This window comes from Mustela lutreola, chromosome 3 (assembly GCF_030435805.1).
Source record: "Mustela lutreola isolate mMusLut2 chromosome 3, mMusLut2.pri, whole genome shotgun sequence".
Classification (NCBI taxonomy): domain Eukaryota; kingdom Metazoa; phylum Chordata; class Mammalia; order Carnivora; family Mustelidae; genus Mustela; species Mustela lutreola.
Genome location: NC_081292.1, coordinates 137600352 through 137616027, shown reverse-complemented (window position 1 = coordinate 137616027; position 15676 = coordinate 137600352). Strand labels below are relative to the sequence as shown.

Here is a 15676-nt window from a genome sequence, read left to right as displayed (position 1 = left end):
TCCTGTGCCTTGCTAAAACTCCTACTTTTTTTTTTTTTAACAGATTTTTATTTATTTATTTGACAGAGAGATCACAAGTAGGCGGAGAGGCAGGCAGAGAGAGAGAGAGGAGGAAGCAGGCTCCCTGCGGGGCAGAGAGCCTGATGCGGGACTCGATCCCAGGATCCTGAGATCATGACCTGAGCCAAAGGCAGAGGCTTAACCCACTGAGCCACCCAGGCACCCCAAACTCCTACTCTTCTAAGCCAGGCCCACAGGACTCCTTCTTCAAAGGCTGCTCCTCCCCCCACCATGCATCCTCTGCCCCAGCCTATGGCTGTGCTTACGACATCTCTTACTTTAGCTTACCTTCTGTCTTACATCGGGTCGTCTAGAAGGGGGACTTGGCGTAAGCGGTTTGTGATTTATTGAGGGAGAGCCCTCGGGAGCAAGGAGAAGCGAAGAGGCGAGGGAGGGCAGTGCGGGAGGGGTTTGCGCTGGAGATCCCCCTGGACCCTGTTCCCAGGGTGAGCCCTGGAGCATGGATTGGACCACAGATTTGCTCTCATCCTGAGGCAGGGACTTTTTGTTCCCTCGGCTGTTTGTACTCTTGTGTCCTTCAGTAGGTGAGAGTCTTGAGGGAGGGAGAGGCTGAGCTGTAAATGCCGCAGCTGTGGAGGAGGGAGATTCTCGCCCAGGCAACTGGGGCAGGATCCGCTGGCCTGATGGGGGCATCTGGGTCGGGCTCCAAAAGCATCCGCTTCCCGTTATCCTCTGTGGATCCTGCTCTAGGACTGCTGCTCTTGTTGTGGTGGGTTTTGTCTTCATAGGTACCCTATCTCCAGGGGCCTCATGAAATCAGAGGATCCCATCCCTTCCAGGGACCATAGCACCTCACCCTCTCTCAGTCCATTTGCAAGAACACAGGCTTCCTGGGCCCCGGTGGGTGGTGGAACAACACTGAAGTACGCAGTGTCCTGACTCAGGATCTGTTGACCTCCTTTGGTGTTTCCACCTTCGGCAGCACGTTCCCAGACCACCTGCCCCCGGCTGTCCTGCATCTAGAGAGACTCTGGAGAAAGGAAATGTCTCTGTTGAGCAGACTAGGGGATGTTATCAGATAACTTTCTCTTTTTAGTTATTATTAGATAAAAAGCATATTTCTGGAACAGCAAAAATGTTTGTGTATCTGACTCAAGTCCTGATATGATCACATTAGGGCTTTTGACTCTGTTTCTATTATAAGTAAACCAACGAAAATTGGAGACTTTAAAACAGAAAATTAGGATCAGTTGAAATAACAAAAAAATTCTTCATTTTTCAGAAAGTGATATTAACTTTCTTGAGGTCAACCTAGTCTACTAGGCATAGAGGTGGGTGGTAGTAACTCCTGAGTTGGGCGGTTTCCATATCTTACACACCTTATTTACAGCATTCTCATCAGCATTATAATTGAAATAGGGAGAATGTTGTTTGCTCTGGATTCACCTCCTTGCCTCTTTGTCAGTTTGACAGCTTATTTAACGGTAAGAACTGTATTAGGATTCTTTTCAATTTCCTTTGGCTTTAGTAACATTGGATTAGAGCAAATGGAGTTATTTGTTTGGAGCTACTGCATTTATCTTTAAAAATACATTTTAATTTCTTGCCTTTTCTATCTCATCCCTTTTTTTCCCTCCTCTGTAGTTAAATTTAAAAAAAACTTATGTGATAGAAATCAGTAGCCATAGCACCATAGCAATAAGTTGGTATTATAGTCTGTGTTTAATTAGAAAAAAATCCAAAAAGCACTATATTTATTAAATATTTCCATTTTACAAGTTTTCCAGTGTATTCTTCAACACACACACACACACCATATATAAATATATATACATATATAAGTATAAAAGATGTATATACACATTCTGTATATACACACACATATCACATATATACCCACATCATACACACACACAGAATAAGTCAAAGATGAATACTAGCCTTCAAATAAGATCTAGCTTAAAATGAAAATGTTGTTCTAGAGATGCTATCCATGGATAGGGCTACTAAAAATAGAAATGTCATTAAATACAGCTGCTATCTAAGAACAGAAAACTCTAATGAATATATTTACACATATAGAGTTTTCTTTAATTACTTGATTATATCAAACTTTTAAAAAGAAATCAGTAGAAAGCTTTCATTTTTATGAAAATTTTAATTTACTTTTCTGGTGGTAGTAGAACCTAGTATTTTCTTTAACTATTCTAACATTCATAAACAATGCTGATTTGTTGAGTTCCAGTTCAGTATTTTAAAATGGGAATACCAGAGCACCCTACTTTGTGCTCTGGACCAGAATGCCACCTGTACTAGTATTGTCCAAAAAAACGTGGTATATAGCCTGAAATTGTCTCATCAGAAATATTATTTAAAAACTTACTATATCTAGCAGTGCCCGAGTAGCTCAGTTGATTAAACATCCAACTCGTGAATTTGGCTCAGGTCATGATCTCAGGGACACGAGATCAAGCCCTGCGTGGAGCTCCACACTGGGCATGGAGCCTGCTTGGGATTCTCTCTCTCCATCTCCCTTTACCCCTTCCTCCCTGCTCATGCACTGTCTTTCTCTTAAAAAAAAATCAATAAATAAATTGCTGTATCTAATTAACAGTTTTGACCAGCTCAATCACAGTTTCTGACAGTGTCATCTTCAAGTAGAAAATTATTTCTTGGGCTGTGTGTAAGGAGACACTTACAAATACTTTACAGGTTCTTAAGGCTGATAAGTGGATACCAGTAAGGGTGTTTTTGTAAAGTAAATAGTTCATTCACGGGGGACCCCTCACGGATGACCAAGTAGACTAACAAATGGCACTGGTCTCAGATTGGTTTTCTTTGTCCAGTGGAGGGAGCATTTAGAGTTGGATTTGGAAGAACAGGGGGACGATGTTGAGTGAGAGGGCTTTTTATAAGCCAGGAGTGTCTTCTAGGCTTAGTGATGCTAGAATGAAGCAATGTTCGGCTGCATGTCCTAGAAACATAACTTACTGTGAAAAAGCACACCCCCCGTTTATACCTACTTGACCTTAAACAGAGATGTGACTTGGCCCTAGGGTAAGGGGTTTTCTGGGAGGGAAACCCCCCCCAGAAGGGAGGGAAAAAGGAAAAGGGGAATGGTAGGTAACTCTCTCAGCCCCTCCCTTCCCAGCCCCAGGGCCAGCGTCAGTAACTGGTCATGGCACCTGTGCCTCTGGGCCTTGTCAGAGCCTCATGGTTCTTCAGCAGGTTCTGGGCAGTCGCCACCTAGACCTTTGCACCAGCAGGCCCATCGGCCCTGAGGTGGAATGCATCAGCCATTCCTGTTGAAGCCTCTGGTCTGTGGTTGAAGGATGATTCCTAATAGACTGTATCTCTTTGGAAGGCAGTTTCCCAAGTCAGTTTGAGATGGGGCGTTCCTCAGAGAGCCCTGCCCTCCTGATGGCGCTGCACCCAGCTTTCCAAAGCTGAGCCCGCCGAGCAGTTATCCTGAGAGACTGGGCTTCCCTGTGCAGTGGGAGTGGTTGGAGTCGTTGTGTGTGGGGTGTGACCTTGTTGCTCCCGCCTCTTCTGCCCCATTGCATCACATGCCCGAGATCTAGAATATCAGTGATGGTCGGGTCTGCAGTTACTTTGGAGCTGCAAAGGCCCTTAGGAATCACCTGGTCCAGTGATCTGAAAACCTGGAATGCTGCTAGGGGCCACGTATCTAACATGGAGACAGGCCCAAAGGGCACTGTGACAAGCTGACAACTTCCCTCATGGCAGGGCCAGTGCTGCCAGATCTCATAGACTTGAATAAGACACTCAAAATTCAGGTTTTTTTAAAAAAATATTTTATTTATTTACTTATTTGACAGAGAGAGAGCACAAGTAGGCAGAGTGGCAGGCAGAGGGAGAAGGAGAAGCAGGCTCCCCACTGAGCAGGGATCCCGATGCAGGGCTTGATCCCCGGACCCCGGGATCATGACCTGAACCAAAAGCAGTTGCTTAACCTACTGAGCCACCCAGGTGCCCCAAAATTCAGATGTTTTTTACATCTGAAATCTTCTGACTTTTAAATGTTGACAACTCATTAAAAAATGTAGACATCATAGACAAACAGAATGCATCTTTAAAAGAAGAAACCATGATTTGGTCTGTTTTTAACAAAGGAGGATGATCATGTAGCCTCTAGGATCCCAGATTTCTGGCCTGAGATCTGGTGCTCTTTCCATGGGCTCCTAAGCATGCGTGTTTCTCAGGATGCGTGTCTTCAAAAGCATGGACTTCTGGGGGTTGTGGTTAGCAGGGCACGTCCTGTGAGCTCTGAAATGCATGCAGCCCACGGCACCACCTCTAGTCGAGTAGGTAATGGGCCACTCAGAACACTATGGCCTTTCCATTTTGCACAGAAGGCCGGGACTCTGCACTAATTGAACATTTGTCATCAAAACAGCCTTCCCTTCAACTGTTCAAGTGGCTTGGTGCCCAGAGATGAACTCTCTGGAAAAATGTATTTTAAACCTTCCAAGTGCATGACATCAAAACTCCATTCTGCCCCTAAGTCCAGCGGCCAGCCCTCTCAGATGGGCCTGTGAGCATCCAGGTCTACCTGGAAACTCATTTTAACTTCACTTACCAGCACAACGCTGTGTCGAATGTTAGACTTTGCACCAGGATGGGGATCATACTCCTGGTGCGTCCGGTGTTCCTTCAAAAGCAGCTTCTACTTAAGAGTCCGCTTTGACCGTGTCATCAAACACTGAAAAACATGTGATTTAGTTTTTCTTCTTTTCTCTCAGGAAGCTGACAGCTGGGAAATTATAGAAGGGCTGAAAATAGGCCAAACCAATGTCCAGAGACCAGACAAGCATGAAGGCTTTATGCTGAAGAAAAGAAAATGGCCTTTAAAAGGCTGGCACAAGGTACCATTTTCATCGTATTCACCTTCAGATCGTCTTTGTCCTAGAGAGGATCTTATTTGGTGTCATTAGGTGGAAATCAGAGAGTATGTTTGTATGCATAAAGTAACTGTTACAGCCTTTCTATTTTTTTTTTTTTAACTGTATAGGCTTCCTCCTATTCTACCTATTTAAGACTGAGATCTGTAATATTGGTATGCAGAGAAAACATATTTTACATGATAGTTAATGTCCAGCTTGTACATATACTCTGCTGCTTTTCATTTAGAAATAATATGAATATTAAACAATAATAATATGACTATGTGCTTATTAAAGATATGTTTTTAAATGATGTTTTTAAATGTATACATATGTTCCATTGGATGGATTTTTGTTAGATATTCCACCATGATTGAACCAATTTCTTATTGCTAGACATGGAGGATATGTCTGACTTTTTTACTGTTATGGTGTTGTGATGACCATCCTCCCACACAAATGTCTGTGTAAGTCCTTAGGATGAAGTCTTGGAATGATTGTTACCAGTGCAAACTGGAGATGCTCAGTCACTGATCTTGGAAATCTGTTGACCCCCCTCGGAAGGATGTGGCTTGTTCTTCTCCCCCTGCCCCACATCCTTTCTCCGTCTTCCAGTTTTAATTATGGGGCAAGTATTTGGTACTGCGCTGTTGCAATTACCTGAGTAAGGAGAATACTGTAGTGCTAAGAAGGAGAAAATTGTCCTCCATTTTCAGTATCAGCCCTTCGATAGACCACCAGTACTGTCTCTGAAATCACTGGGTCCTTAGGAAATAGCTTTTTTGCCATTTAAGGGAAAGATTTAAAGTTAATAGATGGAAAATGTTGCCCCCGTCCCCTGACTCTGAGGGTGAAGTAAAAATAGGTCCAAGAGGTTTCTGACTAGTGTTTCTTGTCACTTGTCAGAAGCCTCCTCAGTCTCCCGTGAAGCCATAATATTATCCCAATACCTGGAATTTCTCTCTACCCTTATTCTTCCTTGGATTTTGGCCCCCTGGTCATACTCCTTCCTAGAATCACCTTGTGTTTTTCATGCTGGCCTCATTACTTTGCGGCTCCTCGAATCAGTGGCCCTGCTAATCTCTTCCCCTGTGATCACACAATAGATGATCCTTGCTCACGTTCTTTGATAGGTAGAAATGGAAAAGGAGAAAAAAGAAGTCAAAGAAACCCATGCTCTCTGAATCACTCATTGATCGCATTCTCAGGTCCACATCTCAGCCAGACTGGCTGTGGTTTAACAGCCACTCTTTCCGGGCCATGCCTTTGAGCACTTTTCTATGTAAATAGTAAGAGGTTCTCACTTGCATTGCCTGTTCTCCTGGGCTCTAATGCCACAGATATTTATTCAAGTAATAGCCTATTTGATAGCCCGAGCCATGGGTGATTGAGTAATGAAGTGTTTTTCAGCTGTGGAAATAATTTCTTCCAAGGCTCACTTATTGCCCTAGAACCTGCGTCGAAGAGGTTTTTCTGACCTTCTCTGAGTTCCGTGCAGAGTAGTACCTGAGCCTGACCGCTTGCCACCGCGGCAGCTAAGTGTTCCCGAATCGCATAAAACCTTCCCAGCAGAGTAATTTTCCAACAATAGAAAGACTCCTTGCACCTGTGGAGACTATAGGAGAGCACTGGACCCCATTGTTCGATTGGGTCCTGAGAGCTGTTCTTTCCCTTGTGAATTGCCCCGGGAAAGGAATTCAGCAGAGGGTTCCTGCGTGTTTGTGAAGCAATGATGGCTAGATTCATTTGGACTGGACCAGGAGCATCTTGGAGGAGACAAAAACTGCCAAAAATCTTTTTCTCTTTTATTTTTTTTGCTCTTAAAGTAACTCAGAAACAATATTTAATATCTTATACTAAAAGTGAAATGTAAGCATTTTGCTAAGTGGAGATGCAAGTATATTGCTAAAGCTCCTTCTAGTTCACCGACTCCCGTACCAGACTTGAGCATTTTCAGGAATTTTCCGTGATATCCAGGGAAATGTAGGAGTTTACATCCAGGGTGAAAAAAAGTCCCTCTGGTGAAGCTCCTCACAGAATCACTGTGACCTCAACTGAGTTCTTCTCATTTCTTACTTTCAAAAACACCCCAGTTTGATTCATTCAGAAAGTCATGGCTGAGGATCTGAGATTCTAGCCCCCCAACCCCCCTCCCTCTGAGGAAAACCATGATGAAAGATTGCATTTCCACTGGATTGTGTGTTTAAAACAACAACAACCACCACCACCACAACAATAAAGCAAAAAACCCAAAACCCTAGTAGGCTGATGAGACGAAATTCAAGCTCAGATTTCCTGACCAGTTAATGTGACCGATGATGACCAGGTGCACTGAATTCAAATACATGAAAATCATCAAACATACCGATTGCTAAATGCCAAACCACATTAGCCGCACACTTGTGACTATTCTATATGATTCAGAATGCACCCGGTAACGGGCTTGTTTGGTTCTTGCAGCGTTTTTTTGTCCTGGATAATGGAATGTTAAAGTATTCAAAGGCACCACTCGATGTAAGTAGCACGCAGGACATGTTTCAAAGATGGTTTTAAAGTGAGTAAACACCACCGTTGTGCAAGCCTTGTGACGTAGTTCCCAGCTTTGTGCATTTGTGTGCCTGTCAGATGTAACAAGCTCCCAGACTTCCATGTTCCAGGCAAGGTGTGTTTTATGCTTGTGCTCACGCTAGCATAAAAATCTCTAACTGGAGCATGAAGATTTAATTTAACAATTGTCATGGATGTCGTTAAGAACAGAAGGTTAAACCTACATGTGATACACTAACAAAATGACCCCTTCTGTCTTGGAGAGAAAACCCAAATAGATTTTTTTTCCTGCATCTCTCAATAAGCTATGCTTTCTGTGCTTTATTTTGAGATTTAAAGCAACCTTTGTTCTTATCTATATCCTTTTGAAACCGATCTTATGAACTTCATTTCTGTTTCACACATCCTTTTATCTTGGAAATCCTAACTCACTAACATCATTGTAAATTATCTTCTTGAAGTAGTTGTTTGCATGTAAAACTGGAAGATACCGTCCGTCTTGTCAGTGTGGCAGAGGGAAATAAGTCAGGGTTCTGTTTTGTCCCCATCTCCTCCATCGAATCAGCCGCGTGTCCTTGATCGGACAAGGGCAACCAGAGGAAGCACCGACTGCTCTGAGCTCTTAGTCCCAGCTGCCCAGTTCGGCCTCAGCAGCTGGCTTCTGGTTGATTACTTGGGGGATATTCTGGGTTGTAGGTCAAAGATTGACCATAGTTATTTTAGGAACCACTAAACATAGCTTTTTGGGGGATATAAACTATGCAATCTAGAATTATGAAAATTAGCATTGTAAATTATGCCAGAAACCCATAGTCTTGGGGCACCTGGCTGGCTCAGTTGATAGAACATGTGACTCTTGATCTTGGGGTCATGAGTTCAAGCCCCACATTGGGTGTAGAGATTACTAAAAACAAATAAAATTGAAAAAAGGAAAAGAAATAAATAGTCTTGTTTGTTAAAATTGGTGGGAAGTCACAGCAGCTCCAGCTGTTCTCAGATTAAGGACCTAAACCATTTTCTCTTTGTAAAGGAGGTGTGGTATTCCATCTCCCATAGATAAGTTAAAGATTCCATTACCCTCGCTTCAGTAAAGAAACACAGAAAGTCATATATCCTTCTAGCCTATTTACTAGTCTTCTGACTTCAGATTCAAAAGGGGAAGGTCCATGGAAGCATCGATGTCGGACTCTCGGTCATGTCAATTAAAAAGAAAGCTCGGAGAATAGACCTTGACACAGAAGAGCACATCTATCATTTGAAGGTAAAGTCACTTTTCAATAGTTTGAGAACAGAGAAGAGTTTCTCTGCCGTTATCAGGGGAATTCACTTGCCTGTGCCAGTGGTAAATTGGCGATTGGTTCCACCCTTACTGTCTCTTCTTGTTCTTTGTTTCAGGTGAAATCCCAGGACTGGTTTGATGCGTGGGTCTCCAAACTCCGCCATCATCGATTGTACCGGCAAAATGAAATTGTCAGGTCACCGAGAGATGCTAGTTTTCACATATTTCCTTCAACCTCCACTGCCGAATCCTCACCAGCTGCTAATGTTTCTGTTGTGGATGGAAAGGTGTGACTCTGTTATATGAAAATCAGCCCAGAAATTGCTTGGGCAATTATGTAGGCACATAACTGGGTCTCATTTGACAAACCGGGAAGAGAAGGTTTATTTTGTCAACTAATCCTCAGGACAACAGTGACACTGGGCATCAGAGTTAATCACAGTTATAGATTAGGTAGAAATGTGGATCACCAAGAGAGTTACCAATTACTTGTCCTTTGTACGTATGGACCACATCCTAATTTTATATGACTTTGTAGGGATATTAGGAAGTAGAGTCAACATTTGGTTAACTGGCCCCTAGAAACTGGTATCTTCCTGGGTAGTAATAAGAAGACCAAAAAGTTTTAAAAATGAAACTTGCTTCCTTGTCTGGAGCTGTACTATATTACAAGACCCAGAGAGAGACCATTGAATTTCCTCACGAGGTTAGGGTAAATTGGCTAGAGAATGTGACCTTAATACACATAGTGGACTGAATGGCGAGACACTGTGTTAACCATTTGACATTCACTCATGTCTAATCTTTATATAGCCCGAGCTCAGATACAGTTAAAAAAAAAAAATGTTTTCAGAAGTGACATGGCTGTGAAACAGCTGAGCCAGAATCTGAATCCTCATCTCCCTTTTCCAAAATCCGTGCCCTTCCCATTACACCAGGTACCAAATTAAGGGAGGCTGAAGCTGTTCTTTGGGCTACATTAAGAGTTCATTTTTTTATGTGGCTGAAAAGCTAGAGGTGTTCCCTGTTAAAAAACTAAGGTGAAGACAAGAGGTGGGGTGACTACTGTATCTGCCTTTGATTCAGTAATTAAGTTTTCTGGACCATAGCCACATTGTGATGACCAGGGGTGTTCCAGCCGCCACTTTGCACCTGCCATTGAGAACACAGACATCTGTGAATAACAGGCCACCATCAGGAGTTGGGTTTAAGAACCTTTCAGTGAAGATTCTGCCCTTCTCTATTGTCTTACTTATGGATATATGTAATATATATAATCCAAGTTTCCTTAGCATAACACTGAAAAACCTCATGGAATCTTCAAGATCAGCCAAATCAGATGAAATGAAATACTCTTGTATTCACTCTTCAGTATTTCAATGGAAGTTACTTAAGTAATTCTTGTTAAATCCCATTAATTGTATTTCCCAAGGCTCTTAAACCTTACTTCATTCTGGTTATAGCCTTGCCAAGGACGGTTCCATCAAGATCATCCTCCTAGGAACAGGGTAGTGGTTTAACCCTACTACTAACCAGTTCTGAAGTGAAAAGGAACCAGGAGGTCAGAGGGTGAGAAATAGGGCACTTACTGAGGGATCCCACATAAGATGACTAAGATCGTCCTCTGGTTTCCCTGGGCCCCTGTATTCTCGCCACAGAATAGAATGAATCCCCGGATTCATCCCAGCTAAACAAGAAATATATCCCAGAAGGGTATTTTAAAAATCTGAATGTTTCACCCTTTGGTTCTTCTGCTTCTGCGGGCATCTTGAGCATAGACTGTTGATAAAAGATGTATTATTTTCATCCCTTGTGTTATTTATTAAATAACTTGAGTGATAGCTGAGAATGGAGAACTGAAACCAGTTCTTCCGCACTGTTTGCCTTGGAATAAGAAAGCCCTTGAACTCTGATTTTCGTAGAAGGTCTGTTGCTGGAGTTATGAATGACACACTTCCAAGATGGAACTCAGGGCAAGATTTCCATTACGTTTCGCAAGATGCAATAAAGAATGAAGAGAGCTTTTTAATCCCTTGCCTTGCATTTTAAGCATCAAATTATGAGACTCCTGAAGGCTAATTGGTTTGTGGCCCTATGTGGGTAATAAATAAGTCTGAGTTTGCTAAATATGTGTATCATTCGGTTCGTGATGATTTAGAACAGACACGATCAATTACAATTGAATGTGAAAGTCAAATATGGAGTTTTAGAGTTGTTTCAGCTTTTTCAGAAGTAAGCTTCTGCTTTCAACTAAGTGTTCGTTGAACTCACTGTATGATCTCTTTACCTCCTGCGACTTTGTATCACATAAAATCCCTTTACTGGAAAGTCTATCAGCTGTGGGTAATAATAATTTGCTGAGACTGCCTTTTTATAGACTACAGTTTTTAAAATGCATTCAAAGCATTGCAGGGTTGCTTGGTGGTGGGTAATGTATTTAGGAATCACATGTGGCTGACGAGGTCTTGAGCTGATGGTAAGGGAGCAGAGAGATTTGGGGAAGGAAAGGCCTTCAATCCTGAGTTGAAAGTACAGCATAAGGACCCTATGTCAGATAAGGCCTGCTGAGCCAGTTAAACTCCTCAAGCTGGTATGCCCTTGGGAGGATGAGCTGTCACATACTTGCTTAAGCCTTGTCCCCTTCCCTGTGTGGTGGAGAGAGCTTAATGAGTGTCACTCCTTATGAATTTGGGCTTCGCTGGGCATGTACAGGTTTAGCCTAGAAGCTTCCTTTGGATTTCGAGTGTGCTCTTTCTTCCTCTCTTTTTTGAGGTCACTTTGAGGATACCTCAAAAAAATTTTAAAACTCACCTAAATATACAGGTACCTGCTCACCTATACACCCCGCTTTGTTCATTGTAGGTGCCACCAAACAACTTTCCATGGCAGTCTCCTTTGCCGTGCAGCAACAGCCTCCCCGCGACCTGCACGACAGGCCAGAGCAAAGTGGCAGCCTGGTTACAGGACTCGGAAGAAATGGACAGGTGTGCGGAAGGTTAGTCTCTCCCCCGCTGGGCTCCCAGGAGAAGCCGACAAAACCAAAATGAGAATGGTGAATCACACGGCCGCTGCACCTTGCCCCCTCCAGCCTCCTTGATGGCCTCCATCTTTCCTTGTTCTTATTTTTCCACACGAGGCCCTGCCCCTTCCTGTGACCCCAGCTTCCCCTACCTGTGCCTTCTCTCCCACTCTCACCCCTGCGATAGCTGCTTCCGCCCTTCCCTGCCCTGAGCCCCCTTCCTCCCTGAAGGCTCACCTCACCACTTGATCCCTTCTTTTTTCATGAACTTCCCACTCCCCAGACTTGGGGCAATCCCATGGCCAAGCACAGCCCCCAGAGTGCCCCCATCCGGCTCTCCACGGTTGCCGGGTCCCTTCTCCAGCTGCCTCCTTTGCTGCTTCGTCTTGCCCTTGAACAAGTGTATGGCACCTGTCCTCCACAGTTCCCTGTCACTGGTGTTCCATTCTGCGTCCGTTGTTAAATAATCTGAACTCAGACACCATGCCCTCTCCCTGCCATCTCTGAGCCTCTTGCTCTCTAGAAACTTTGCTGCTCCCTTGTAATTCGCCTGAGCATTTTGATCCAAACTGCCACAGACCATATCCATTCTAGGAGACAGTTTTCCTTTGACCTTCAAAACTGAGAGAATAAGAACAGCATAGCAAGGGTTTAATATTGCTACATTGATTTAATTTTTTAAATTATTTTATGAAGTTATGGGATTTTTATTCAGTCTTTTTTTCCTTTATGAAATAATGGTGAAAGTAGATGTTAGAGTACTTTCTTATGTCCTCACTTAGAAATATTGAAATTTTCTGGGGGCTCAGTCGGTTAAGTGTGTGCCTTTGGCTCAGTCGGTTAAGTGTGTGCCTTTGGCTCAGGTCATGATACCAGGGTCCTGAGGATCGGCCCCTTGTAGGGCTTCCTGCTCAGTGGGGAGCCTGCTTTTCCCTCTCCCTCTGTCCCTGCTTCTATGCTCTCTCTCTCTTTCTCCTGCTCACTTTCTCAAATAAACAAATAAAATTTTTATAAATAAATGAAAATTGAAAGTGGGCAATACATATTGATCCCAACCACAAAAAATATTCTTTTTCTGCTCTGCGTGTGCATGAACTCAATGTTAGCCCCCCAAGGGCTAAGCAAAATGCCGTAGACATTGAGTTTGCACCCCAAATGAGTTTGCACCCCAAATTCAATCTTTATGTGAAAATATGATATTAAGAGGGATGTTCTAAGCATAAAGCTGCCTTTCCATTAAGAGGGTTTTACCTGAATGTATTCACACAACACACAGACATTCAAGTATATGGGCTTCAGGTTGGGGAAAGAAGCCAGACCTTCACTTTCCTAAAATGCTGCGGGTTTTGCCTCAGCTGCCGTTCTCGACAGCTCAGCCTCTCCTCTAACTTTTGCCGCTTCGTGCACACTCGCAGCACGGAGCCTGGCCGCCTGCTTTGCTGAGCAGATTTGGAACCACACGTGGGGACGAAATCCATTCTTCTGACCAAAATGAAGAGACATTGGCTCTGATGCCAGGAAAGCCCCTGGCTGGTGGGGGAGCGAGGGAGGCCTTTGTCTTTGTGTGCTTCAGAATGCTCTGTGGCTTGTCCCTTGTGCCTTCTGTCCTGTCTCAGAGGTGCTCCTCCTTCTCCCCATCCTGACTACTCCACCTGTGTCCTCCGTCCTGCCTTCCTGTTTCCTTCAGCATTCAGTGCAATAATTACCCCCTTCTCCCGGGGACAGCCTCTCTCTCTTTCATTCACTTCTGCTCTCTGCCCCTTGCCTCCAGCTTCTCTCCCTAATATGATGTTTGCCCTTCCGGCTCTATGAAGATGGCGTTCTTGGTAGCGGGGTGCCGTCTGATTTCCACTCAGTTCTCAGACCTCTTTCTCTGACCTGCCCTGTGGCCCCTTCTCTAATGAGACTTCTCCCTTAAGCCCCATGAAGTTTTCCCCTTTTTCTTCAGCTTCTTTTTCCTGTTTCACTGGATTCTCCTCTGGTTGCCTTGGCTGTGGAGATGACCACAGCCAAGGTTGAATCTTCTGCCTTCAGCTTCCGTAACAGGGACTGTAGTCGATTGGGTGCTCCTTATGGACCAGATATTGAACTGACCACTTTACATCCCTGTTTTTATGTAAATCCTCACGGTAGTACACAGGCAGGATTGTGAACCCTATTTTTAAAGACGGGCAACCCGATACTTCGGTGAAATAACTAGCTCATGTTACATAGCAAATACTTGGCAGGCTGCCGGGCTAACCCAGGCCAGCTAGATTCTAAGGACTGTGTTCTGCACTTTGGAGATGACAGGCGTGGTCATAGTTTCAACTGAGAAGATCCGTGTTTTGCTGATACAGTGGTGATGGTGATGGTGATGGCGGGGAAGGACGGGGACAGCGGAGGCTCACAGGTACCTGGCCCCATGCGACAGGAACTCTCGCGGGTGTTTTATATGCAGCGACTCATTCAGTCCTCTCAAGGCCATTTTATGGATGAGAGAACGTAGGTACAGGGAAATCCGCTCACCTGACCGAGTTCACACAGCTAGCAACAGTGGCACTGGGGTCCAAGCATGGGCGGTCTGACTCCAGAGCATCGGTTCCATATTCCTCTCAAAAAGGCCGACAGCTCTCTCCATCTCAGCTCCGCATCCAGCCTGGGCTCCGTTCCCACCGCCTCTCCTTGCTGGTGGCCCTGTCTGTCTGTCCTCTCCGGTGTGCCCCCTCCTCGGCCTGTCTGAAGCCAGCCTCTGTCTCCTCCCTGAAATGGCCCCAGCTGCAGGGCTTCCCTGCTTTTGTCATTGCTGCAGTCCTCACCACCCCCAGACCTCGGAGGGTCTTTGATCTCCCCACCGTGTTGTTCATCCGGCCACCACAGAGTTCTGTTATTTCTCCAGAAATACCCGCCCCTTCCCCAGGCCCTCATCTGCCCTTTCTCTCAAGTCTCTGCCTCCTGACTCAGACCCACCCTCTGGTGGGTCGGCAGCTCCCGGCTGGCACTCCCCCACTCAGTCTCTTGCTCTGCTGCTCTGTCTCTCACAGGCTCATGGGAAATTGCTGCTCTTGACCATGTTTGCAGCTCTGGGCCAGCAGTTAGCAGGACTCAGCCACGAGACATAGGTGTATTATGCCTCCCTACTTTGCAGATGAGGAAGGCAAAATGCGTGCAGGTTAGGGAATGTGCCCAAGATTACACAGCTGCCCTGGGCGAGATGTTTGGCTAACCCCAAAGGCAGCCTTTTGTCCACTACGGACTGCTCCCTCAAGACTGGTATTTCCTTAAATAGCTTTTATGCAAAATTCCTTCACGTGGTTCTCCTTGGGCTCTGAGGCTTGAGCCCAAACTACTTAGCCCGGCACTTAACATATCCACCTTCCAGCTCTCAGGCCCCACCTGCCCTTTCAACCTTGCTTTGTACTGGCCCCACAGAACTTATTTGCTGTTTCCTGAACATCCTTGCATATTCCCTTGTCTGAGCCTTGGCACCCCTCTGACCTTCTCCACTTTTGACTTTTGCTGAATCCTTTCCATCAATCCTCCAGACCCAGAAAAGGTTTCCCTGTCTCCTTTACGTGTGTCTGATGACTTCAAACCATGCTACCTCTATTTTCCAAACTTCCACGACACTTTTCTTTGGTCTCTCCTGACCGTTTGATAGAGAGTTCCCATGATTGAAGTTTGTATTTCAGAAGCTCATCACGTAGCATCTTCTGGAACTCATAGCGTATCTGATTTACAGTTTTAATATTCAGAGTGGTAAACCATTCATAGATCTGAACTTCTGTCAATCCAGATCTCCTCAAGTATGTAAGGGAATTGCTTGGCTCCCATGGAGACAAAATGTTAAATTACTATTCTTTATGCCACTATTGAAGATGCATACATAATTGTTTAACATATAGAATGTTTGCATATCTTTACCAG

General features: G+C 44.5%; 1 protein-coding gene across 12 annotated transcripts in view; it reads left to right on the top strand.

The window, feature by feature from the left end:
• OSBPL6 (oxysterol binding protein like 6) overlaps positions 1-15676 on the top strand; it is a 204355-nt gene that overhangs the window by 137064 nt on the left and 51615 nt on the right. For all 12 annotated transcript variants that reach the window (XM_059166931.1, XM_059166941.1, XM_059166939.1 and 9 more), the window contains 5 exons: positions 4785-4907; positions 7386-7439; positions 8620-8733; positions 8868-9038; positions 11614-11746. In XM_059166931.1, coding sequence (XP_059022914.1) covers positions 4785-4907; positions 7386-7439; positions 8620-8733; positions 8868-9038; positions 11614-11746 — 595 coding nt within the window. The remainder of the gene's footprint in view (positions 1-4784; positions 4908-7385; positions 7440-8619; positions 8734-8867; positions 9039-11613; positions 11747-15676) is intronic.